The sequence below is a fragment of the Oratosquilla oratoria genome, chromosome 40, assembly GCF_046742065.1.
Source record: "Oratosquilla oratoria isolate Oo_2021 chromosome 40, ASM4674206v1, whole genome shotgun sequence".
NCBI lineage: Eukaryota > Metazoa > Arthropoda > Malacostraca > Stomatopoda > Squillidae > Oratosquilla > Oratosquilla oratoria.
This window is the reverse complement of record NC_134816.1, coordinates 27,985,989-28,013,735: the sequence shown is the minus strand read 5'-3', so window position 1 is coordinate 28,013,735 and position 27,747 is coordinate 27,985,989. Positions and strand designations below refer to the sequence as shown.

Below are 27,747 nucleotides of genomic sequence, written 5' to 3'. Positions count from 1 at the left end.
TGTGTTATAAATTTCCTAAGTAGCTCCACAATATTTAGTGACTAGAAAGTTCCTACAATTATGAAAATGGAAGAGTAATGTTTCTGTAATTTTCTACTGTGTGGGGTTGGAGTACATCTAGATTGGAGTATTTGTTGCGGAGTGTGAGCATATGCAAGATTGGGAATATATTCAGCCACTGTCCGTCTTCCTACTAACAATAACATCTTTCTTCCAACTGAACCATAATTCCTCAGAAAACCCAAAGACAACCCATGCATCAGGTAGTGTAGAGTCTGTACTTCCCCCGTGGTAGAATTAAGGAATAACACAGCTTAGCAGCAGCGTACACCACTGAGCAGCCCCATTTAGGGTCCTCTCTGCTGATCCTGTATGGGTTAGGGGGATGAAAAGTCCTATACATAATCTTCCTGAACCTCCCATATTCACTGGAGTCCTATGTAATGTATAGGGTGGTGGTGGTATCTCAGTACATATATATAGTATGTGTGTGTGTGTATATATCTGGAGAATCGGTGATATATTGTTTTCTCTTGCACAAGACCAGTTAGACATGAGTGACCCTGCAGAGATTTTCATCTTTTTGACAGCTCCTTGGCTGTTCAATTTATACATAGATGGGGTGGTACAAGAGGTAAATGCAAGGGTAATGGGTCAGGGATTGGAGATGGTTAAAGAAAATTGAGATAAGCCAGTTGTTTAATGAAAACACTGCACTTGTAGCAGGATCAGAGGATGGACTGAGGAAGTTGGTGACAATGGAAATATGTGTGAAAAGTTGAAGATAAATGTGGGTAAAAGTAAGGTGATGAGATGTACAAGAGGAAAAAGTGGCAGTGGACTGGAAGTGAGTATTAAGGTAGAGAGACTGGAGGAAGTGGATAGTTTTAGATACTTGGGTATCATGCGGTGGGAAAGGGAGAAGTGGAGGTAGAATGTAGATTGAGAGAAGCAAGTAAATGCCTTGGGGGGGGGGGGGTTAAAAAGTGTAGTGAGAAAAAGGCCTTTGAGAATGGATGCTAAGAGGAGATTGTATGAAGGAGTGATTGTGCTGACAGCACTGTATGGGGCAGAACACGGAACATGAGAGAGGAGTTTGAATGTGTTTGAGATGAGGTGTCCGAGAAGCATGATGGGAGTTACTAGGCTGGATAGTGTGAGGAATGAGAAGAATGGAGGTGGAGAGGGAGTTGGGAGATAGGGTTGATGAAAGAGTATAGGGATAGTTTGGACACATGGAAAGAATGAGTGAAGAAAGATTAGTAAAAGAGGTGTAGAAGGCAGAGGTAGGTATGAACATGAGTGGGCGACCAAGAATGAGATGGATGGTTGGGGTAAAAGGGGCATTGGGGAAGAGGGGAATGTCTGTTGAGGAAGGATGGGAGAGGACAGAAGATAGGGGTGAATGGAGAATGGTTGTGTATAGATGATGCTGTGATGCATGAAAGGTAGTGGGTGAGGGATTGTGTGAAAAATAAATTGACACAGCCTGAAGGGATTTCTCCCAGTCTTCTCTATTTCTGCATGAGGGGATGGAGAGGTTGCTGATTTAATGAAGCTGCCTTGTTGTGTCTTGCAACACTGCTTCTGAACCAGGGCAGTGGGCAAGATGCAGGGATGACCTATCATCTAGGAGGAACCAAGATAAGAGAGAGCAAAGATGGTGGATGGGAGTGGAGTATGTGGAAATGGAATGCGTGGGAGTGGATTTTTTGCCTTTGTTTTTTGGCTACCTTGTAAAGGGAAAAAAAGCCTTTGGTATATGTATGTATTTATGTATGCAGTTATGTGCCTACTTGTACGTTTATTTGCAGTTTTAAAAGATTTTATAGAGTATAATGAAATAAAGAAAAATGACCATCAATCAGGAGGCAAGAGATGATTTGGTTTCTGGTAGGATAAGCAAGTAATGCAGATTTATTTATTTCATCTTCATGTGGATGATTGTCATCCCTGCATCTTGTCCACTGCCCTGGGTCAGAAGCAATGCAGTAAGACACAGCACGGCCACTTCACTTGACTGGTGACCCCCACTGTCCCCTCATGCAGAAGAAGAGACAATGGGGAGAAATCCCTTCAAGCTGCGTCAAAACCTCATTCACACACAAGCACCTAACACCTGCCCCTCCCTTTGCATAACAGTATCATCTGTACACAGCCATTCTCTATTCCCCCTTATCTCCTGCCTTCTCCCTTCCTTCCTCAACAGACATTCCCCTCTTGCTTAAAACCCCTTTCAACCCATCCATCCATCTCATCCTCGGTCACCCCCTCAAGTTCACTTCATCTATCTCTGTTTTCAACACCTCTTTTTCTAATCTTCACTCGTTCTTCCCGATTTCCAAATCATTCCAATACTCTTTCATCAGCCCTATTTGCCATCTCCTTTTCCACCCCAGCTCTCCTCCTCACCTTCTCGTTTCTCACTCTATACAACCTTGTAACCCCAACCATACTTCTCAGACATTTCATCTCAAACACGCTGAACCTTTCCTCTCAGCCTCTCCTAAATTCAAAGTCTGCCCCATACAGTGCAGTCGGCACAATCACACCTTCATATGGTCTCTGCTTCTATTCCTAATTGCCTATCTCTCGTGAAGTTTTTTAATATCCCAAGGCATTCACTTACTCTCAATCTCAATTGGAAGCAAATTGCGGGAAAAATCTCTTGGTATATAGATTAAATTATTTATTTATTTTCTGTAGTTACCAACGCCGTGGTATCCTAATCTGTCCCTGCTAACGATTCCTTGTGTTTCTGCTAAGAAATGTCGTTAGACTATTTTCACCCCAAGTTTGGCAGGTTCGATACCAACATTTACCTTTGATTTGCGTTGTTCTTCATTTCCTGCTGGCGCAGAAAAAACTGCAGTTAGGAGACGTTGAGGCATTTAGATGTTTTAATAACTCACCTTTAGCCTGTGTGTTTGGGAAAAGTGGCAGTCATCGAAGCCGAAGTCAGTCGTTTTCGAAGAGAACCGAAGAAAATTTATTCTACAAAGTCGTTAGTAAACGGACTTTCAAAATGTAGACGGTGCAATTTTGTGGCTTGATATTTTATTTTGTATGTAATTGTTTGTTGTTTACTCATTTGTTTATTTATTTGTTTTATTGATTTTGTGTACTTGTTTAGAACACATTCCGTTCCGGCACGTTTCAACATGGTGATTCACTATATATTCTGACCAATTTTATTCAGTGATGAGGAGGGTTTTTGCATTTTAAGCCACATAATACATCGCTTGGCACTTTGCCAAAACAGTGTATGAACTGGAGTGATATTGAAATGTTTAGGTAGTCCACATTTTCGAATAACTCAAATCGCGGCATATTAGATATTTTCCTTAGGATAAATCCTTTCTGGGGCCAAGCTTAGGAGGGACGGTACAGTAATATTCTCTATTTATTACAACAAATTTTAAAAAGTGACAATCTTGAGAGGGTAGTAGAAAAGTGCTGGGTGATTGATGTTTCCCCTGTAGTCACAGCACCTCGGAATTACTAGTAACAGTTTGGGATTAACCTTTGGCTAGATAGTAAATGAAGATCAGTCAATAATGGGACTACTTCGTTTTTCTCTGTTTTGCCCCGTTTTCTGTGATGTTTCTTATTTGAAACCACACCTTCCGTCGACAATAAGTTTCCTAAAATTTTAGTCCTGAATTATTGTAATGTTTGCTTCACTTGTGTTAATATCACCTTATTTTCCAAAAAACCATAAAACTAATGACGTAAATATAAGTAGATTTCCATATTTCAACCAATTTGAAATTTTATTTTTTTCAGTCCAGTCTCCATGAAGTGAGCAAATTCCAGGGATTTGAGCAAGCATAAATATTTCTTTATTTCGTGATTTGAATTGGTATTGGATAAGGATATGTTTATCACATTCCATAGATGTGGAATCCAGAAAATTCTCTTCCTCCTTTTCTTGCAAGTCCTCATGGCGAACACAAACTCGTTTACAAGTTTCCCTCAACGCTGTCTATTTTTACGCTTTTTGTCATAAATAATGGCCAATACTACAACTATTTAACCCAGTTTTATTATCTACCTATTTATGGCCAAATTTGTCTCGTTTATCTATGACTGTAAAAATAGATATAGTTGTGTGTTACGATTTTTTTTTTTTTTATTTCATGAGGCAAGTTCAATTTTTTTATTTGCTCCTTCGATTTGGTGACGTCACTACTGGTTTTCTTCCAAAGCTGAATTATTTTATAATTTTTAAATGGTGATAAAGGTGGACCGAAAGCCTTGTAACATGCGAGGTTAGAATATTTGTCTTGGTCATCATTAGACAGTTTGATTTAGCTCGGGGAAAAACCTGCAACATGTGAGGCTACAGTATAGCTAATCATTATAGGCAGCCAGGGCCTGAATTCACAAACAAATCCTGTACTCATGCATATGTTCAGATTGTAAATAAAGTATCTAATTACATGTAAAGTGTAAGGATGGAATTAAACCCATCTCGAATAAGTGTAGGAATCTCACCTTTGTCATTTATTTTCCGAAGACAAATGCACTTTCAGATTGTAATTTTTTCAGTTTATATTTTTTCTTTGCAACAAAAATATTGAAAACATTTCCACAAAATATGATTGGGTAATTTACTGTAAATAAAAATATTTGAAAGGTGAAATACCTACAATTTAAGATATTGTTTGCAGTCTTGGATTTACTTATGAATGTCGGCTCTGTCAAGTCTATAATGAACATTGAAAAATGTATACATGTGTTAACGCAGAAACACGTATTTTACTAGTTATAAACATCTTTATACATAAAGGTACAACATTTATTGTCTAATTTCAGGTATCCTACGTTGTAATCTCTCAGTTGTTGCACACGACATGCCAGCGACTCCTGGCAACTCTTGCAAATAGAAAATGCCAAGCTTGGAGTTACAGAAGCATATATCTTCAAATAATTTCTAATGAATTCAATGATATAATTTTAGTACATACAAAAATACAGGCGAATTCCAATTTCTTTTTTTATTATTTATATGCCATTGATACTAGTTTGCATAGTTCTACCATGTCAAGTCTTCTCTTTAGCGCGAGAATAATTGAGTACTTGTAAGGATCTAAAAGGTATGGGAAAGAATCAGAATTGATTAGCTGTTAGCGGGCGAGGGGGGAAGAAGGGGAGGGGGACCGTACCTCCCCTGTTCATCTAGTAATCATTTGTTCAACATCATACACACAATGCACAAATCACCTTTACATTCTTTGACAAATGCTCTGATGAATTACAAGTCGTTTTTGGTTATTTAGAAATATATAGAACCAATATTTAAGATTTATGAATTTTCTAATTGAGTGTCTGCATACATAATGTTACATTTCTTCCGCTCCTTGTCTTATTATTTTTCTTTCTTGTTTAATTGTTTATTTGTATTGGATCACTCGTTCTTGAGTCTGCTCATATACTTTTGTTACACAACATATACATAGTCCATTTTACACACATACACGCACACACACACACACACACACACACACATGCATGTATGTGCTGCCTTCTTCCCTAGTATATAAACTTTTTCTATCTCTACCAACTCGTTTCCTATATCCTCTACCAACTTTGCTATCGCCTCAATTTCCTGCTCATACTACGGACCCGAATATCTTTTGATAGCCATCATAGTTTCTGTAAAAGGAAACACCATCACTAGTATTCACAACTAGATAACTAGTATTTCTGCTAGTAATATAATATTCTCATCCATTAGTCTTTTCCAACGAAGCAACCTTAGTTTCTCCCTGGCTGCCAAAATAGTCATTTTTTTGTCTCCAAGGAATCTGTACAGGGTATGGCATACGTCATGAACCATAATGCCAAATCAACTTGATTACACGTCTTTCTTATTAATTATTTCCCATCTATCTGCTATTTGAATTTGTTGTTATTGATATTCAGTATGTAGTAAAGGAAAATGTTAGCACAGTTATCATCATTTTTTAGAATTATAACAATGATTTGAATAAATTCTTTGGGACATGGCAACAGCGCTTTTTTCCCTATGTGCCACGTCGAGATTTCACTGGGTGGCAGGTGACAGTGACGATCCGATAATTGGTGGTCGAATTGGCAACGTTGCACTCTGGGGAATTCCCGCTTCTGCCCTAAACAGACTCCTTGGAGGGGAAAGACTTCTTGAAAGACTTGTTGTTGTTGTTGAAAATTCTTACCCTTTATTTATACAATTACTTTCTTTTCCTCCTTCTCCTTCTGATCCTTCTTTTACGTTTCCATCTCTTTTTCCCTCTTACTTCTTCCTTATTTCTCCTCCTTTCTTTCCAATGCAAGGTTCTGGAACTTTCTTCTGATGATCTGCCTGTCTATATCTTGGACTCTATGAGAGGGAATCGCGTCTTCTTGATCAACACACGACTTTGAGTTTAATTATTAATTATTTTTGGCTCTTTTGTCTTTGGAGCAAAACTCTACGGGTTTCTTGTTCCTTTTTCTTGTCACTTTCATGAAATATGTTGATAAACACGCATGCACGAGTACACACATACGCATCCACACAAACACATAAAGCACACAAGTACACGCACACGAACATATATATATATATCAAAGGGTCCTTTCCCCCTTACATATACAAACATACATACATACATATATATATATATATATATATATATATATATATATATATATATATACTGTATATATATATATATATATATATATATATATACTGTATATATATATATATATATATATATATATATATATATAGTATAATATTGTGTGAATGTAATGGTGTGCTGGTATGTGCTCATTTAGATAATAGATATCGGCATGTATGCCTGTGTGTATAAAAGTCACGTACAGTTGACTCCTGTTCTAAGTACTGAGTGGCTGATGCGCATTGGGAGCTGCGAGACTCGTAAACATACGACGTGGTTTTACGACCTTGTAACCACGCACAGAATTACGATTGCTACAGCCTTGCAAATGATGCCAGCCATTGTCATATTCAGAGACGCAATGTGGCGGCACAATAGGCTAGCATGCTACTTGCTTTTGCTACTTCGTTTGAGTAGAGACGACTTCGGTTACAATATACTAGATTTCCGTGAGAACATCCCGATAATGTGTCTAACATTCGTATTCTAGGTTTAATTTATCTAAATTCGTCGTTCAATCTTCTCTATATGACGCAAGAGTAATTTGACTTTTGGAAATTTGAAAAACAAAAGATCGTGACCGAAGTCGTTTCTACTCAAACGAAATAGCAAAAGCAAGTAGCATGCTATCGAGAAATGTCTAGTGTGCCACCACCTTGACTGAAGATGCCAGCAACTGCCATATTTAGAAATGTAACTGTGTTTCCGTGAATGTAAGTCCGAGTGTTTGTGTTTGGTTGTTCTTGTGTTCATCAGTTTTGCATACATATATCTACTGGCATACGCATTGAATATATTCATAAATCAAAATACATACATCTTCTAGTTTTCATGTCGCATATGATAATTATAGATTAGAATTATATATAATATTTTTAACCTTTCTATATATATATATATATACACATAATGACTGCATTCTTTGACCGCGTAGTTTATTGTCACTCATAGTGTTGTAAACATGTACATTTGGCCATACTTAGTTAAAGTACTGAAAGCTTATTTCTCGGCCATAAGCCTAGAGAGATGCTAGGTAAAGTGTTAAGTGTTTATCACATGTTTGGAGCCACTTAGAGGAAGTGAGTGAGGACCAGACGTGGGAAACCTTTGGCACACTGACGACTTTCTTCTGGCACGCGGAAACCAGAGCTCACCTTAAAACAAATAACTAATGAATGTCCAACTTCTTTTGTATGATCAATGATCACCGCATGCTGCGCTGGGCAGCGGATTGGGGCCTTATGTGGTGGAGTTAGGACCATACACCTATGTAGGTATATGATTAATCTTACATCGTTGGCACGTGATATATTTTTTTTTATCAAAGATATGGCTGATTTTGGCACTCGCATATAAAAAAGGTCACCCACCCCTGGCCTAGACCCACACTATCTCTCTTGACGCTCCCTCCACACGTACACACGCACGCACACACATACACACTTGCTTACACAAGCCCTACATTTTTTTTTGTAGTGAATAGGTATTTTCTGACACGTTCTCACTTGAGTCTAAACCTAATACTCGTGAATATACAAGCCTCATTCTGGAAGGGTCCTTGTTGTCTTTCATAACCTAGGTCGAGAATGGAATATGCATATATTTCATCTACAAATAAATTAACATATCTTCAACTTTCGCCTGCAGTGGTAAAGTGTCCTTCTAGACTAAGAATAGGTATCCCGACACCCCATCAAACGGTGTCTGCCGGCGCGGATCCTGATTCTATATTGGAATTGCTCTTCTTCAGGATGCTCTTGGGCTTCGGGTCTGAGGAGGACCCTCCTGGGGACGTTGGCGAAGGACCTGGGCCTCCGTACACGGACAGGTTCTCCGCTGTGTGGTGACGGCTGGACAGGTTGAGTCGAGGGCGTTCCTTTGTCATCGGAGAACGCTCCTTCAGGGACAGGCTCTCCAGCATCATCTTGGTAGACTGGACCTGTGGCAGGGAACGTGAGGAAAGTCGGTCTAGGGGCTGGCTGACTGTCAAGCGGATAGGCTAAGAGTGCACTGATTGGATGTTGTTGTTTATGTAGTTGTCTTTGGGGGTGTAATTGTTTTTGTTGATGTAGTTGTTTTTTTGGTGATGATTGTTTTTGTTGATGTAGTTGTTTTTGTTGTTTTTGTTTATTTCATTGTTGTGTTTTGTTGTTGATTATGTTGTTTTTGTTGGTTTTATTGCTTTGTTAGTGTTTTTGTTAACGTTTTTGTTGTTCTTGTCGTTGTTCTTGTTAATGTTATTTCTGTTGTTGTTCCTGTCATTGTCATTGTTTTTGTCGTTGTTGTTTTTGTCATTGTTGTTGATGTTATTGTTGGTGTTTTTTTCATAGAATGATAGTTGTATTTCTCATGTCTATGGCCTTTTAAGGAAATTTTGGAGATTTGATTCTTTATTCTAGTTTTGAACAAGCGATTTTATCTAAGTTATTTCTTCTATTTTCTGTGTCCATTTTTCATATTTATGCATAGATTGATCAGTTAATTTACTTAATTTCTGCTTATTCATATATCTATTTATAATTCAAGTGATTTATCTACTTACATTTAATCTATTATCTATTCATTGTCTATTTATTTACCTAATCATTTATTTATTTGTTTATCAATTCATTTACTTATTTATTCATTTCTGTATTTATTTACCCATCACAGCTCGTGAACAGACTGTGCACATATAGACTTTGAATGGAGCGTAGGCCACTTCCTCCACTCTCTCCCTCCACTCCACTTAACTCCCTCCACTCCACTCCACTCCCTTTCTCCCTCCACCTCTTCCACTCCACTCGTTCCCTCCCTCCACTTCACTCCTTTCATCCATTCCCTTCCACTCCCTCCACTCCTTCCACTCCACTTCTTTCATCCACCCCCTCCACTCCCTCCACCCTCTCCACTCCATTCCCTCCACTCCACTTTTTTAATCCACCCCCTCCACTCCCTCCACCCTCTCCACTCCATTCCCTCCACCTTCTCCATTCCCTCCCTCTACTACTCCCTCCACCCTCTCCATTCTCTCCCTCAACTCCCCTCCCTCCACTCCACTCCCTCCGTCCACTCCACTTCCTCAACTCCCTCCACTCCCTCCCTGGGACCCACTAGGGTTCCTCATCTCCCTCCACTACCACTCTCCACTCCCCTCCCTCCACTCCACTCCCTCCGTCCACTCCACTTCCTCAACTCCCTCCACTCCCTCCCTGGGACCCACTAGGGTTCCTCATCTCCCTCCACTACCACTCTCCACTCCCCTCCCTCTACTCCATTCGCTACTTCACTCCACCCCTCTAGCACCCTCCCTCCCTCCCTCCTCCCCAGCCCCCTCTCCCTCCCTCCTCACCTGCTCCATGGCGACCTTGCACTTCTTGTCCATGCTCACGAGCCGATCCAGCTGTCCTCGGATAACTCGGACGTTACAGGCGTAGTTCTCGATGGCCCGGTTGGCCTTCTTGCCCTTGATCCCGTGGCTGTGGAGCTGGCCCTCTAGCTTGTCGTAGAGTACGAAGGTCGGCTCGAGGTGGGCCTCCAGGGCAGACTTGAACTTGTCCATGTTGTGGAAGAAGTACTGGAACTCGAGCATGACCTGGCGGAGGTGTTAGGTCAGGTTAGGTCATGTCAAAAAAAGATAAGGACGACAACGACAAGGACTCTTCAGGTCAAAGCAAGATAAAGGCGACAATGACAAAGACGAAGACAACGCTAAGGCTGCGTTTACATCGAGCGAATCAGGGCTGATCTTTGCCAAATGCTGTGCATTTGAATAACTAGTTGAATACTTTGCTTGCAGCATTCTAAGAACGTAGATTATTGCTGGTAGAATGCATTGATTGTAAACTTTACGTTTCAAACATAAAGGTAGAGAGCCTCTCTGGATCTTATTATACTTACCAAACACTTTCCAACCAATTGTAATGCGTCTTTTTATTTCATTATCATGATCTTTCGTCACTTTCAGCATCTGCCCTAAATAATTATAATCTTCAACTTACTCAAGACTCACAAAACTAAGGACAGCACAGAGGAGAATGGAGAGATCAGTGATGGGAATAACGCTGAGAGACCGAAAGAGAGCAAGTTGGGTGAGAGAGCAGACTAGAGTGAAAGATATTGTGGAAGCAGTAAAAGAGAGAAAGTGGAATTGGGCAGGTAAGTTAGTGCAAATGACTGATGAGCGATGGAGCAAGTGTGTTACTGAGTGGACGCCGCGAGATGGGAAGCGTGTAAGAGGGAGACCAGACAGAAGGTGGAGAGACGAGATTGAGAAGTTTGCAGGAGTGACGTGGTAGAGGATGGCACGGTCGTGTGAATCATGGAATGCTATAAAAGAGGCCTTTGTTCAGCAGTGGACTCAGGATGGCTGATTTGACTAATTGATTGATTCAAAGAACACTTAATCTATCTAACATTCGTTACGGTTTACCTCCTTTCATTTCACCATTCAGTTTCTCAATATATGACGCAAAGGTAATTTGACTTCTGAAGATTGATAAAAAAGAAAAAAATACACACGAGAGATTGTAACCGGCGTCGTTTTTATTCGAACGAACTCGTAACGGTTGAGGTGAATCAGCCGAGACGCGCTCGGTGTAAACGCAGCCGAAGAACAACTCCAAAAGGACTCACCTTCTCGAAGCAGGTCTCGAGTTTGTGAAGATGCGACGGTAGTGGACCTGGGTACGAGCTCCTGACAAAGGGAACCTAAAAATAAGAAGAAAATTAAATAAGCAAATAAATTGATAAATGGGTGGAAAGAGGAAAGACTGGAGTCTTAATACGAGTTTTATTCCTAAGAATTAAGATTAAGACTAGTTTTCCTCTTCCCACCCACTTCAACTTGCTAGAATGTCTCAACAAACAATAAAGAAATGAATAAATAGATAAATGAATACACTAATAAGTAGAAATGATGGAAATAGATTAGAATTAAAACAAGACATAATGATCTTGTTAACACACCAAGACCTAAAGACTTTTTTGGATGAGAGAGAGAGAGAGAGAGAGAGAGACAGACAGAGAGAGAGAGAGAAAGAAAGGGAGAGAGAGAGGACTATCCACATTTCTTCCGTTGTTCTCGACGATGGCAAGAGAGAGAAAGAGAGAGCGAGCAAGAGAGAGAGAGAGAGAGAGAGACTTATTCTGTTGTTCTCGACGATAGCAAGGGAGAGGAAGAAAGAACGAGAGCGAGCAAGAGAGAAAGAGGCTTATTCTGTTGTTCTCCACGATGGCGAGGAGAGGAGTTAGAGAGTCAAGAGAGGGCGAGGGCCACCCTCGCACTTACCCCGTTGTCCTCGACAATAGCAAGACTCTTGACCCCGGGCGAGGCTAGGAACCTGCTCACGGTGACCCTGAGACACTGTTTCATATTGGCTGTATTCTCGAGGCCACACTCGTCCTGGAGGTCTGCCCAGGCGCCCTCGACCGACTGCTCGCTGTGCTCAGCCTCCATCAGTGTCGCCTCGGCCTCCTGAAGAAGGGAGAAGAGTGAAGGACCTGAGATCGAGTCTCACTGTCGTTGTGGTTCCTGCCCCCTCAGCAATGTAAGGTTCCTTAGCGGTGATGTAAAGATATTTCGTAGTTTTGGGTTTATTGTTGTTATTGTTTCTGTTGTTATTATTTTTATTGGTATCATTATTATCATTATTATTACTGCTATTATTGATTATTACTTATTTATTTTTTATCAGAGATAGAAGCAAAAAAAATCCCGAGTGTGTTATGTTTTAATTGTTGAAGAAAAATAAGAAATGACCCAAGCTTATTACAGACGACTTCAGGAGTGGGGGTGGTAGGAGAGGGACTTAGGAACCATCTGACGTTCTACAAAAGGCCTCACAGGAACATCGACCCTCTAGCCAACTAATATACATATGTATATATATGACGTTGTTCTGCAGCTGTTCTCCTGGATGTCCTACCCTCGCCTGACTTGATGTTCTTCGTCTACCGGACGTTCTTCGTTCACTGGACCGTTCTTCGTTCACTGGGCCGTTCTTCGACAACTGAACGTTCTTCGTTTACTTACCCTGAACATGTCGTCTGCTGTCTTGAGTCCGATAGGACGAAGATCGACAGAACTCGAAGTGCTCTTCCGAGCGCGGGACCGACCCTGCTTTGGCTGCCAGAGGAGAGAGTAGATGAGTAGATGAGTTGATTGTTGTGGATATGCAGACATACAGGGTAGATGAGTGGGTGAGTAGATGAGTTAGTGTGGATATGCAGACAATTGAGGAAACAAGTAGGTTTGTTTTGAGGATATGTAGATGAATGCGTAGATAAGTAGATAGGTTTGTCTTGTGAACATGTAGAGAAATGAGACCAGTAGGTTTGTATTGTGGACATGTAAATAGATGAATAAATAAGTAGATAGATATAATTGTATTGTGGGCGCATAGGAAAATGAGTAGATGAATATATCTTGATTATGGACATACATACGGATGAGTAGATAAGATGGGTCTATATCATAGATATGCAGACAGGGTAGATGAGTAGATAATACATTTGTATTGTGAACGTAGAGGCAACTGTCCAGATAGACAAACGAGTTTATAGGTAAATAATTTGATAAGGGAGGAAGGGGAAGGGGGTGTCAATGAAGTAATAAGCTATGCTGAGGAGGAGGAGGAAGAGGAGGAGGAGGAGGAGGACGAGAATGTTGAGGAAGCGGAGGAGGGAGAGGTAGAGGAAATGGCGTCATTGAAATAATAGGCTAAGCTGAGGAGGAAGTGGGCGTCATTGAATAGGTTAAGGTGAGGAAGAGGAGGAGGAGGAGAATGTGAAAGAGGAGGAGGAGAATGTGGAAGAGGAGGAGGAGGAGGAGGAGGCGTCATTTAAGTAATTGGCTAAACTGAGGAGGAGGTGGAGGAGAATGTGGAAGAGGAGGAGGAGGAGGAGAATGTGGAAGAGGACGAGGAGAATGTGGAAGAGGAGGAGGAGAATGTGGAAGAGGAGGAGGAGGAGAATGTGGAAGAGGAGGAGGAGGAGGAGGCATCATTAAAATAATTGGCTAAACTGAGGAGGAGGAGGAGAAAAATTCATTGAACTAAAAGGCTAAGCTGAGGAGGAGGAGTCATTGAAGTAACAGAGACTAAGCTGAGGCCAAAGAGGAGGAGGAAGAAGGAGGCGTCACAGTGTTGACAGGAGAGGGAGGGTCAAAAGGTCTAGGTTTGTGTGTGGGGGAGGGGGGGCGTGTGTCTTACTCACCCCGCCTCCCTTCTTGTTCGAGATGCAGATGTGGACGAAGAGGGTGGAGTTGTCGAGGGGATCCCCCATACTTGACAGGAGACGAATGTGTCGATAACCTGGAAGGAGACAAGAGGACCAAGGTTAAGAGTGATGGTTCTGTTCCCATCAGGGGACAGAGTATCAGATATGATGTATTCAATATCACGGGATAAAGAGTATAAAATGTGGTGTGTACACCATCATCAAGGGTTACGGGAGAATCACCATAAAGCTATGGTTACACTAGTCAACGGAATGCTTGGAGTCCAAACTTATGGCTGGACAAGCATTCGTCCATCCAGCCCTATCTTTGGACGAGTAGTTAGACTAGTTCAGGTGAGTCCAACCTTGCTGTTAGGGGTGTTTATGTTTCTGCCTTTCCAACGGTGTCAAAATAATCAACAGGACACAAAGGATTACAAAGGCAGAGCATGCCGACAGGAGAAGACAGTTTCAGACCATTGTTTCTTGTCGGATTCTCATTCATTCCCTGAAGAAGGAAGACAATGGAAGACACTACCGCAGTGAAATTGTGCTTTGCGACTACAATTCTTGCTGTTGATGTATAGCCTTAATGAATGCTTAGAAGAAGAAACCCTGGCGATATTGGGTGAAGCCGTGAATGGCTAGAAAAGCCAAGAATATCTTTAACAACTTGACAGATAAGTCTAGAAGATGATCAAGGCTTCTGTGATTATCACCGAATGTGCAGGAAGAACTTTGCTGCATTGCTGGAATTAGTGTCATTACTCATTAAAAAACAAAACACTATGTGAAACGTGAATAGCATGAATAATTTCCGTTTTCCACTCCGTCGTAACAAGCAAATGCTTACACCACAGCGGTAATTAATCAAACGACTGTTTGAGTATTGCCCCTATATACATACCATGATTTTTTTTATTTCAATATAATTTTATATTATTGAATAATTCATCTCTTATTACTGAATTGGTTGTATACATTTTTTCGAATATGTCATAAATATGACATAGATCTTAATTTGTTTCCCTTGGATGAGATCTAAGGGAAGCACTCCAGGCGTATGGTTGGAGGTATCTTTCCTCCAACCATACACTTTGCCTCCAAATAAATCCTCCAAATTTGGACGACATCCAATTGAATCGTTGGAATCCAACCATTTCGTTGACTAGTGTAATCGTAACTTAAGATGTATTCATCACTTGCATGTATACAAAAGGGCATAAAATGACAGTTATAGGCAAGTCACCACTATTAAAAAATGAGGGAAGATACAGTGAGAGTTATTGTGATTTCACTAGACATCTATCCATCAAAGCCCAAGGCATTTTTTGGAGGTTTTGTTCAGGCGATGGTCACACCTCACCTCATCATTCTACTCGCATGCAGTGGGAAGTGAGAAACCCCTGGTATTGCAAGGCCCTGTCAATTGCTGCATTTTTTTTTTTTTTTGCCAGGGCTGTCGGGAAAAAAAATGCTGCAAGTCCACAGTAGGTCCCGGGATCCGAACTCACGATCACGTGTTTACGAGTTCAAGACGGTACCCACTGGGCTACCGTGCGGCCCGTAGGACGATCTCGTTCTCTATCATTATCAATCTCAACAAAACAGGTGGATTGAGTAGAGTGCATGTGTCATAGGCTCCCAGTCAGAGTGCCAAATATGAGTGCCAGGAAGAGGCAGGTGAATTGGGCAGAGCGTATACGTCATAGACTCCCCCATCGTAGTGCCAAATATGAATGGAATAAACTTCCTGCAGAGGCAGTGCAATGTAGTTCAGTTCGAAACTTTAAGATTCGTTTAGATAAATACCTAAGCAAGATGCTGTAATGCCTGCCATTTATTCTAAATTGTTTGTTTATTTGTTTGTTATTATTTGTCTGTTTGTTTATTATTTGCTTGGTTTTCATTTATTATCATTTATTTGTCAATTTAGTATTATTTACTATTTACCTGTTTGTTTATTATTTAACTATACCTATGCATTTATTTATTCTATTCATTATTTATATTATTATATTTTTCATTTATTTATTTATTCATTTATTATTATTATGTTTTTGTTGTTGTTGTTGTTGCATCTGACCTAGTTATGGACCAAAAGGTCTCCCGTCGGCGTGCTCCTCCTTTGTAATCCTTTGTAATGTCACGAAGTGAGGAACAGCAGTGTCACGTACCTGTCTGGAGGCACTCAAGAGGAATGGCATACTGCCCGATGAAGTCGTCACCGATGTAGTCGTCGTCAAGGACAACGAAGCGGACAAGGGCGAGTTCGGGAAGGTTGATGTTGAACTCGAAGAACTCGTCGAAGATCGGAGAACTGCTGTCGTTGGACACGGTGCGAGTTTTGGTTTCTGTGAGGAAAAAGGGTATGTAAATGTATGCTGAATATCACTGGGAAAATTATTTGTGTTGTCTAAACGTTTTCTTCTATTATGACATCCTTAACCCATTCAACTCCGATGACAAGATGTCTTGTCATTTGGTCAAATAAAACAAAAAATCATAAAACACCAAAATGTTTGATCAAACACCAGAAAAATATGACGTCAGTCCTCGCTTCGCTGCGAGCGAAGCGAGGATTGACGTCATATTTTTCTGGTGTTTGATCAAACATTTTGGTGTTTTATGATTTTTTGTTTTATTTGACCAAATGACAAGACATCTTGTCATCGGAGTTGAATGGGTTAAGGAATACATAGATTTGATCAAAGGTATCCTATAAACAACATGAAGAAAGAAACAGAGGAAAATATGTTTGTGCATGTATGCTGAAAACCGCTGGGAAATTGATACATGGAGTCCAAGCGTTTTCGTCTATTAAAATATCTCAAGGGAAAGCACAGATTTTGCAAAGATAACATATAAAAAGAGAGAAAGAAAGGAACTAAGGAAACAATGACCTCACTCAAGCAACGACCCAAGGCCATCCTAAGACCTCCGGAGTTTGTTGATTCATTGACAAGGTTGTTAATGAAAAAATAATCTAACTTGTACAGTCCAAAGCTTACATTTATCTTGTAATACTCGTAAAAGATAGTAAGGCAAGATTCAATGACATTTCATCCTATCAATAATTTTCTTAATATTGTCCCAATGAATTACATGATTATTATATATATATATATATATATATATATATATATATATATATATATATAGATATATATATATGTGTGTGTGTGTGTGTGTGTGTGTGTGTGTGTGTGTGTGTGTGTGCTGGTATACTGAAGTGTATTTCGACTTGCTACATATTAGATTTAACACTTCAGGAGCCTGGTGCATCTTGCTGTCCATTCCAAGTGCCTTACCCTTCTTCAGTGTACACGCTGCATCTTACACCACTTTCCTTTGTCTTTTCACTCCTCATCCCAACCCATAAAGTTTCCCCTCATCATTCTTCTCTTCATTATTCACTCATTGTCCATGAAGACAGAAACGCTGGTAAACTATAACCTCTAACAACAACCCTCTTGTTACCTAATTCACTTCCTCTCGCCTTTGCTCCCTCTTTTCCACACAGAACATCGATCTTCCTCTTCCTCTCTTCCTTTCCCATCTCGTCACCCAGACATCTAGTTCACACTAGAGACTCTTTTTAGTTTCACTTTTAAAAGTAATATTAATTTTTCAACTCACTGATTCTATTCTCTTTCTGCACCATCCACAGAACCAGATGATCCTTATTTGTAAGCTTCATATACATTTCCTCGCCTCACAAGGTCAACTTTCTTTCCGTATCATCCCATGAACCAGAAGATCCCTATTTTAGGTCATCGTATCCCCTTCCTCGCTTTATTAACTCAATTCTCTTTCCGTATCACTCACAGAGCAAGAAGTACCTTACATACCTGCACAATCTGTTGGAATACCGACGACCTGAACAAAGAACCAGAAGATCCCTATTTTCAAACATCGTAGTCACTTCTTTGCCTTACCAATTCAACTCTCTCCCTATATCATCCCACAGAGCCAGAAGAACCTTACATACCTGCAGAGCAGTGAGAACCTTACCTACACAATCTGCTGGAATATCGACGACCTGAACAAAGAACCAGAAGATCCCTATTTTCAAACATCGTAGTAACTTCCTTGCCTTACCAAATCGATTATTTTCCCATATACCCCACAGAGCCAGAAGAACCTTACATATCTGCAGAGCAGGGAGAACCTTACCTGTACAGTCTGCTGGAGTACCAAAGACCTGGACAAAGAACCAGAAGATCCCTATTTTCAAACATCGTAGTCACTTCCTTGCCTTACCAACTCAACTCTCTTCCCATGTCCCCCGCAGAACCAGAAGAACCTTGCATACCTGCAGAACAGGGAGAACCTTACCTGCACAGTCTGCTGGAATACCAAAGACCTGGACAACGACGTAAGGGTCGATGAAAGACGCCTTCGTCGCCGTGGACCCACTCGGCTTCGGGAGGTTCTGTCCACTGATGATCTGTCGAAGGACACAAAGGCTTACAAAAGGATTACAAAGGAGGGTCACAACGATAGAAGACTTTTTGGCCCATACCAAGGTCGGAGGCTAAGAATAAACAGTTGAACGAGGAAATGAATAAAAAGGCGAACCAGGCATTGCAACGTATTGCTTAAGTGTATATCTAAATTAATCTTACAACTTAGAACCGTACTATATTACACTGCCTCTGAAAGAGGAAAGTACGGAGTGATCTTTTGATCCATAGCTGTCTACAATCATCTCTTATGGAGCAGCCCGACAAATGAAGGTAGGATAGAGGCGCTGGTAAATTACGGTCTATAACAACAACAAATGATTTTTTTTTATGAAGTTAGAGCTTGGTTTTGTCTTTCACTCACTTGGCCTCAAGTCTCGTTTACATGGGGCAAGTTGAGAGGCAAGTCAAGTGTGCAACCTACTTGAACTGGAGAGCAAAGCGAGCAAGTACATGTTCACACAGGCCACTTGTCTCTGACTTGACCTGTGTGAACACGTACTTAATCACTTTCCTCTCCAGTTGAAGTAATTTACATTCTTGACTTGCCTCTCAATTTGCCCCGTGTAAACGAGACTTTTGGTCATTCCCACCCTTGCCACCAACTCACCTTTATCTTCAGAAGCTGAGGCGCGACTCCAGGGATGGTCTCCCTCGAGTTGGCGCTGAAGAAGGAGATGTGTTCCCTCATGACGGCAGGCTTGAGGACATACCCACAAGCCCCGTTGGCCCGGAAGCGGCCTTCGTACACGTCCATCATCTGTCCGGGTGTCTGGAAGTTCAGGGCCGCTGGAGGATGAAAGGAAGGAAGGTTGGGTTACACACTTCAGAGAGCGTGGGTAGTCGTTTTAGACTTAGGTTTTGTATATGCGTTCTGTTCTCGGCCATCCTCTCCCTTACCCAACCCAACCCAACAACTAGAGCCTACACTGGATTCAACTCTGTGATCTTTTTTTTTCAAGTCAAAGCCAGATGGAGGTCATATTGGGTCAGTACTGGGGTTTAGTCGATCGTGACTCTTTGTATGTCCTCAGTTTGACCCTCAACTGAATGAAAATAATCTGATCGTGGGCTAAAAAATACTGTCCTGCGGACAGCCCAGTGTGACCTATGACACACAAGATCTATGTAAACATGCGTCTTGTTATCATTACACAAATAACTTTGTTGAATTTTTTCGAATATAGACTCCGTATTCTGGAGCATTCTTCTGAATCGTGTCACTATAATGACTTTGGACACCGAAAAGGTTATCATTATTTTTTCTTCTTTCTTTTCTTGTTCTTCTTTCTAATACAGAACCCGGATTCAGGAGCAGTCCCATAAACAGTGCCACGATGATGGCTTTGGACACCAAAATATTCCATTAACTTTTTTTTAGAGCATTCCTCTGAAAAATACACGATATAATGGCCTGAGACCCCAGATCATGGGCCATGGACTACCTAGAAAAGACAACCCGCTTTAGCGGGATCGGTTTTTGTGGGAAGGAAAGAGAAGTCTGTAGGAAAATGAAAAGATAGTTGCGTACGAAAGGGGGCTATTACCACTGAGCACTTTTCAGGGATATCTATTAGATTTTGTGTCGTGGCTCAGGAAGTACGGGCAGGAGGTTTGAACGTCGAGGCTTGTTTCTTTTCTTTCTTTAAGGGAGTCCGCAGAGAGCCGCTCACGGGCGGCATGATTTGCGGGTGCTGAGCGGAGGAATTACGGGTTAGAGACAAGATTTGGACCAGGAATGGAGTTAGGATAAGGGTTAAGGGTGGCATCAGAATTAGGGTCAGGACTGAGGAGAGGGGGGTAATGATGGATGATCGCGTTTCTAAAAGTATGAAGAGTGGGAGTATTAACTGAGATGGGAGATTATTCCACTATTGGATGCTGCATCAGAATTTGGGTCAGGACTGAGGAGAGGGGGGTTATGATGGGTGATCTCGTTTCTAAAAGTATGAAGAGTGGGACTATTAACTAAGGGAGATGGGAGATGGTTCCGCTCATGGATGGGGCCGTACTTTCAAAACCTTTCGCCAACCTTGACGAACGCTCTCTACTGTTATGAAATAACTTCTATTAGAAAATAACTTCAGTAGCTATACTTACGGAAACTAGATTTTATATATTACCTATTAAAAGAGGAACAGAGGGAGTAATTGGTGAGGAACAGTGTGGGTTTAGGACAGGTAGGGGTTGTGTAGATCCGATTTTTGTGGTAAGAAAGATATGTGAGAAAGCTATAGGAAAAGGTAAGGATGTTTTTTGGGCTTTAATGGATCTGGAAAAGGCTTATGACAGGGTAGACAGGAAGGCACTGTGGGAGGTACTGCAGATATATGGGCTAGGATGAAAGCTGTTAAGAGCAGTCAAGCGTTTTTATGAGAGTAGTAGAGCTTGTGTTTGGATTAGAAATGGAGAGAGTGAATGGTTTGAGGTAAAGGTGGGACTTCGTCAGGGATGCGTTATGTCGCCCTGGCTGTTCAATCTTTACATGGATGGGGTGGTGCGAGAGGTGAATGCAAGGGTCGTGGGTCAGGGGTTGGAGATGATTAAAGAAAATTGAGAAAAATGGGAGGTGAGCCAGCTGTTGTTTGCTGACGACACTGCGCTTGTAGCAGGATCAGAGGAGGGATTGAGGAAGTTAGAGACAGAGTTTGAGAAGGTGTGTGAAAGAAGGAAGCTGAAGATAAATGTGGGCAAAAGTAAGGTGATGAGATGTACAAGGGGAGAGAGTGACAGCAGGCTGGAAGTGAGCATTAACGGTGAAAGACTGGAGGAAGTGGATAGTTTTAGATACTTGGGTGCAAATGTGGCAGGAAAGGGAGGAGTGGGGGTGGAGGTAGAATGTAGATTGAGAGAAGCGAGTAAATGTCTTGGTGGATTGAAAAGTGTAATGAGAAATAGACATTTGGGAATAGATACTAAGAGGAGGTTATATGAAGGAGTGATTGTGCCAACAGTATTGTACGGGGCAGAAACATGGAACATGAGAGAGGAAGAGAGAAGGAGTTTGAACGCGTTTGAGATGAAATGTCTGAGAAGTATGATAGGGGTTACTAGGCTGGATAGAGTGAGAAATGCGGAGGTGAGGAGGAGAACAGGGGTGGAAAGGGAACTTGGAGATAGGGTTGATGAAAGAGTATTAGGATGGTTTGGACACATGAAAAGAATGAGTGAAGAAAGATTAGTAAAAGAAGTGTGGAAGGCAGATGTGAAAGGAGTGAATATGAGGGGGCGTCCTAGGATGAGATGGATGGATGGAGTGAAAGGGACATTACAAAAGAGAGGAATGTCTGTGGAGGAAGGACGGGAGAGGACAGAAGATAGGGGTGAATGGAGAGGGGTTGTGTATAAATGATGCTGTGATGCATGAGGTGGAGTGGATGGGGGATGTGGGGTGAGGAAGTATGTATGAGAAAAAAATTGACGCAGCCCGAAGGGATTTCTCCCCGTCTTCTCCTTTTCTGTATGAGGGGACGGAGAGAGAGGGTCGCCGAATTTATGAAGCGGCCTTGCTGTGGATGTGCTGTGTCTTGCGACACTGCTTTGACCCAGGGCAGTGGACAGGATGCAGGGATGACCCGTCATCCAGGAGGTGCCAAGATGGGAGGGAGGGAGGAGGGTGGAGGGGAGTGGAATATATAGGAAAAGGAATGGGTGGGAATGGTTTCTATGCCTTTTTCTTTTTGGCTACCCCCCGTGTAGGGGAAAAAAGTCTTTGGTATATGTATGTATGTACCTATTAAGACACCTAAGGTTATCTAGAAAACCAGGTCAAGCTCTCTACTTTCTAGTGGAGAAATGTTTTGAAAGCACGACCCTTAGACTTACCCATTTGGCATCCCGCGTTCCAGAAATCTTGAGGATTGTAATTGGAGGAGTCGACCCTGGAGGGATTTGGGTAGACTCTGGTGAGATAGTCCTTATTGTGGTTGACTAGTTCTTCGGCAGAGGTATGCGAGAGTTTACCCGCAGTAGATTCACTCACACTCCACATTTCGTCACGAGACACTGCGGGAAAGGGAACGAATGTTATACTGTAGGTAACCGTCAGTGATTTTTTTTTTTGGGGGGGGGGACTTTTCCAAATTGCCTAAAATTTTTCGGGGGCTATTTTTTCACTCACGCTTTACATGTTATGATGTAGGTACGCATCATTGTTTTTTTTTTTTCTTTTTTTTTTTGGGGGGGGGTCTTTTTCCAATCGCCTCAATATTCGGGGGCTGTGTTTTTTTTTCTTCCTTTTTTTTCCAAGGATATTTTCCCACTTTCCAAGGTAACAGTTTTTAAAGTTATTTTGCTGTTTCGCAAAATTTAAGGGATATTATCAGTACCATTTCCGCTTACAGTGTTCGTTTTAATAACTACTTTATTTCATATATATATTTCTGTATATCTTGCGACACTGCTTCTGACCCAGGGCAGTGGACAGGATGCAGGGATGACCCGTCATCCAGGAGGTGCCAAGATAAAAGGGAGAGAGGAGGGTGGAGGGGAGTGGAATATATAGGGAATGGAATGGGTGGGAGTGGTTTCTATGCCTTTTTCTTTTTGGCTACCCCCCGTGTAAGGGGAAAAAAGCCGTTGGTATATGTATGTATATCTTAAAATAATCTAAAATACATGTATAGGTACTGTCTTTTCCTTATTTATTTTCTTAAAGTCTTACTTCTTTGCCTATTTTCTTGTAGTATTCTTATAGTCGATGAATGCCACAATGCAATAAATTTATAGATCCTTCACAATCTATTCATGGAGGCTTAGCCGTCATCCCCGTTCTCGAATTTTGAGTTCATTTCCGGAGCTCTTTTTTAACTTCCCGGGTCGAATTCGCTCACCACCGCCCGGTGTATCCGTTTCCTACTGATACACATGTCACCTAAGCCCGTTCCTACTCGCATACGATTGGCTTCATTGAGGCCAATCCTCTCACGACTCAGAAGCGTGCAGAGTTCTAGTGATGCCCGGGATCAACTCCCTGATCGTATGTCCCAAAGATCCAAGTCTAAGGCCTCATAGTACTGAGAAATACGATGAGATAGGAAAGTATTTTGAATACGCAAACACGGATGAAACATAAAATCAACACTTTTTTCAATATAGATAAAAAAAATCTATTAAGTTCTTTCCCATTCCCTAAATGATTTGATTGGATAACTGTCGACATTTGGATCCTCGAGGCTACAGTTCCTTCGACCCTCCTCTTCACGTTACTGTTCTCGCTTCAAGTGGAGTAATTAAATGAAGCCGGGTAATTCCATCTCACGATTGGAATCAAGTCCACAGACAGTGAGGATTTTGTGAGGACTGGCCTCAACACCATTTCTCACAAAATCGGTGTGTGGACACCTTGAGGGTTATCACATTGGGCTATTTTTCCTCCAACCTCCAATTAATTGGCGGTATTGACCATCTTCAAAAAAAATTTCCGTCGTAATATCACTTTGGCAAAATAATTTTGTTTTCTCAACAAAAATGAATAGAATGCTGGAGGGAAATTTATTTTCCTCCAGAGTATCAGCTTCCTTTCCGAAAGCTTCAGGATGCAAATTTGCTCCAACAATCGGAGGAAAAATAGCCCAATGTGATATCGCCTAAATATTTTGTAAAATACATGTCAAGTGTTCCCTCGACACATACTTGAGGGACAACAAAAGAAAGATGATTTTATACACAATTATCATCTACAGACACTACAGGGGAATAGTAGAGTCTTACTACTACTGTGTACAGTCAGTTTCTGCCAAAGATACAGTCAGGTTCCTCTACAGTGGGACGTTCTGCAGCAACGCTGTTTTTTTTTTTATACAAACTGTGGATGAGTGTACACACACACACACACACACACACACACACACACACACACACACACACACACACACACACACACACACACACACACACACACGTACATACATACATACATACACACATAAGTCAACAAGAGATTTCTCTTTGTCCTGGAGAACATAATCTGTTCATTACTCTTATTTAGGCTATGCAGAAGAAAATATAGCTAGACTTAGAGTCAACAGAGAGAGAGAGAGAGAGAGAGAGAGAGAGAGAGAGAGAGAGAGAGAGAGAGAGAGAGAGAGAGAGAGAGAGAGAGAGAGAGAGAGAGAGAGAGAGAGAGAGAGGAAAAGATAGGGAGATGAAGAGAGAGAGAGTGAGGAAGAGGGAGAAATAGAGAGAGAGATAGAGAGAGAGAAGAGAGAGAGAGAGAGAGAAGGAGGGAGGGAGAGGGACGGAGAAAAAGAGAGGGAGACAGGGGGATAGAGAGAGAGAAGGAGGGAGTGAGAGGGACGGAGAGAGAGAGAGAGAGAGAGAGAGAGAAGTTGGGTGTTGTGGTGGAGATACTGAGACATAGACAGAGACAAAAATCCATAGCAGCAGCAGCAGCAGCAGCACCACCACCTCTGGCTGGCTGAATGACAGTGCACCTACTTGAGAGTTTGGTCGGATTGAGGTCCCGGTAACGGGTTCTGCCGATGGAGAAGAGGGACGCCAGTTCTTTGCAGAGTGTCCTCCTGTTGCGAGACGGATCTTGCACTTCGCCACCCTCATCCTCCTCCGTCACATCGCCCTCGGGAGCCGCTGGGTCCGGCAGACGCTTCCCCTACAAGAGCCACCGTTGGGCAACGTCAGGACTCGACGCTTACTAAAGGTTCGTTATGCTCGGTGAGATTACTTAGTCTACCAGAGACAATGGTGTGTGACGAGTATCATAAGTGGCATAATTTTATTTGGGTAAACGCGTTTGTAGGTTCGGCTAAAACCATCAGCTTTGTACTTTGGAGCTCGAAGTTAAAATAGACCCATTCATAAACAAAGCATTACTGATCTAGACAATCGTTTGATGATCATCATTGAGCCATGAACGATCATCGTTGGGTGATAATAATACTGAGCAAAACGTATCTTAAGGTGGGTTTTCTTTGGATGATAAAGTAACCACTGTCTGAATTGTGTGTGTGTGTGTGTGTGTGTGTGTGTGTGTGTGTGTGTGTGTGTGTGTGTGTGTGTGTGTGTGTGTGTGTGTGTGTGTGTGAGTGTGTGTGTTTGATGTGTTGGGGCTTTGTAATGATATATATGTATGTGTGTATGTATGTATGTATATATGTATGTATGTATGTATGTATGTATGTATGTATGTATGTATGTATGTATGTATGTCATGAATGACAGGATATGAATGTGAGGTAGCAAACAAAACATTAAGACTAAAGTATGGAGTTGTATTCAGTGCCAGACGTTTCGACCACTTGGGTCTTCCTCAGTGGACCGAAGAGGGCCCACTGAAGAAGCCCCAAGAGATCGAAAAGTCTGGTTCTAAATAAAACTTCAAACACTAAGCACAATGTTTCATTGCCACTTCACAATCGTTTGTGTGTATGCATGTGTGTATGCTGTGTATGCTTTCCATGCTTCCTGTCGACTTACCTTTAGGATGATCTTATACCTCAGATCGTGCGGACTCATCGCTGTGATTGGAGAAGTGGCGTTCTTCGGGTGAACGTAGAGGGCTGTTCCTAAAACCCTCTTCAGTATCTTCGCCATCTGCTTCTGCTGTTTCACCGTGCAATGCGTTTCTATGTGAACGATCACAGGGAATCTGTTGCCCAAAGAGAAGAAGAAGAAACAAGTAATATAAGAATATAAAAATGGAGGAGACTCCAAGAGACCATGAGGCCTACACTAGGAAGTTCTATTTCCCTTACCAGCCTTTGACTTTCTGCAGTATATAAGAATATAACAATGTAGGAGACTGCAAGAGACCATGAGGCCTACACTAGGAAGTTCCATATCCCTTACCAGCCTTTGACTTTCTGCAGTATATAAAAACACAAGAATGGAGATTGCAAGAGACTATAAGGTCTATACTAGGCAGTTCCATGTCCCTTCCCACCTGTCATCCCTATCCATAAAGTTATTTCATCTTCTCTTAAAATAACCAATTGTTTCATAAGAACATAAGAATGGAGAAGACTGCAAGAGACCATAAGGCCTACACTCGGCAGTTCCATGTCCCTAACTACCTGTCATTCCTATCCATAAAGTTATCTCATCTTTTCTTAAAACAACCAAAAGTTTCAGTGCTCACTACATGGTCATACTAAGTTTATTCCATTCGTTAACTACTTTGCTGGTAAACCAGTTCTTGCCTATTTCCTTCTTAAACCTAAGTTTATCTAGAGAAAGCGCACGTACGAGTATATCACTTGAAAGAAAGAAAAAATCGTGGCAGTGAGCTTGAGGAGAAATAAGTGATTACTTACACAGAGAAGTCGAATGCGTAGCTGCCGATGACGTCGACGACCTCCGAGAAGGCGACTTTACTAGTAAGCGTGTTACCGTGGAAGACGACTGGTTCCTCGGGTCCATCCCAGACATCCACTGCGAAACGAAACAAAACAGAAACCAACTTAAACACTTCCTCTTTCTCTTCACCTTTCCCCCCTTCTCAGATCCTCCCTCACGCAGTCCACCCACCTCCTCTTCGGTCTTTCCTTCCCTCTCTTCCCCTCCACCTCCATCTCCATCGTTCCCCCCCCCCCTACAGAAGTCCCGTCTCTTCTTATCGCGTTAGCCAGAATAAATGCACAAAACAACGCCACTCGTCAATGTGTTCATCTAGATCATCTTTAACCAATTTAATCTTCTCTTGGCTGAAAAAGAATCTCTGGCAGTGCTAAACTTACATCTGGCAGTGCTATTCTTACATATAGCAGTGCTACGCTCACCCTTGACAGTGCTACTCACCTTCAACAGTGCTACATTCACCCTTGACAGTACTCTACTTACCTCTGACAGTGCTACACTCACCCTCGACAGGGCCACAGTAACTCTTGACTGTGCTACACTCACCCTTGACAGTGTTATACTCACTCTTGACAGTGCTACATTCATCCCTGACAGTGATTCACCCTTGAAAGTGCTACACTCACCTTTGACTGTGCTACACTCATCCTTGACAGTGATTCACCCTTGAAAATGCTACACTCACCCTTGACAGTGCTACATTCACCCTTGACAGTGATTCACCCTTGAAAGTGTTACACTCACCCTTGACAGTGCAACAGTCACCCTTGACAGTGATTTACCCTTGAAAATGCTACACTTGCCCTTGACAGTGCTACATTCACCCTTGGCAGTGCTACATTCACCCTTGAAAGTGCTACATTCACCTAGACTGTGCTATGCTCATCCTTGACTGTGCTACACTCATCCTTGACAGTGCTACAGTCACCCTTGACTGTGCTACATTCACCCTTGACAGTGCTAATCTTACACTTGACAGTGCTACATTCACCCTTGACAGTGATTCACCCTTGAAAGTGCTACACTCACCCATGACTGTGCTATACTTACCCTTGACAGTGTTATACTCACTCTTGACAGTGCTACATTCACCCTTGACAGTGATTCACCCTTGAAAGTGT

At 41.8% G+C, this 27,747-nt stretch overlaps 1 protein-coding gene across 3 annotated transcripts in view; it reads right to left on the bottom strand.

Moving 5' to 3' along the window:
• Positions 1-6,731: 6,731 nt before the first annotated feature.
• The window catches only part of LOC143020730 (inactive phospholipase C-like protein 2), a 208,285-nt gene continuing 187,269 nt past the window's right edge, over positions 6,732-27,747 (bottom strand). For all 3 annotated transcript variants that reach the window (XM_076177430.1, XM_076177431.1, XM_076177432.1), the window contains 13 exons: positions 26,584-26,701; positions 25,748-25,919; positions 24,752-24,923; positions 22,139-22,318; positions 18,924-19,102; positions 18,186-18,297; positions 16,025-16,201; positions 13,845-13,942; positions 12,664-12,756; positions 11,920-12,105; positions 11,265-11,339; positions 9,982-10,224; positions 6,732-8,589 (listed from right to left, as the gene is read on the bottom strand). In XM_076177430.1, coding sequence (XP_076033545.1) covers positions 8,344-8,589; positions 9,982-10,224; positions 11,265-11,339; positions 11,920-12,105; positions 12,664-12,756; positions 13,845-13,942; positions 16,025-16,201; positions 18,186-18,297; positions 18,924-19,102; positions 22,139-22,318; positions 24,752-24,923; positions 25,748-25,919; positions 26,584-26,701 — 2,051 coding nt within the window. In that variant the 3' untranslated portion in view covers positions 6,732-8,343. The remainder of the gene's footprint in view (positions 8,590-9,981; positions 10,225-11,264; positions 11,340-11,919; positions 12,106-12,663; positions 12,757-13,844; positions 13,943-16,024; positions 16,202-18,185; positions 18,298-18,923; positions 19,103-22,138; positions 22,319-24,751; positions 24,924-25,747; positions 25,920-26,583; positions 26,702-27,747) is intronic.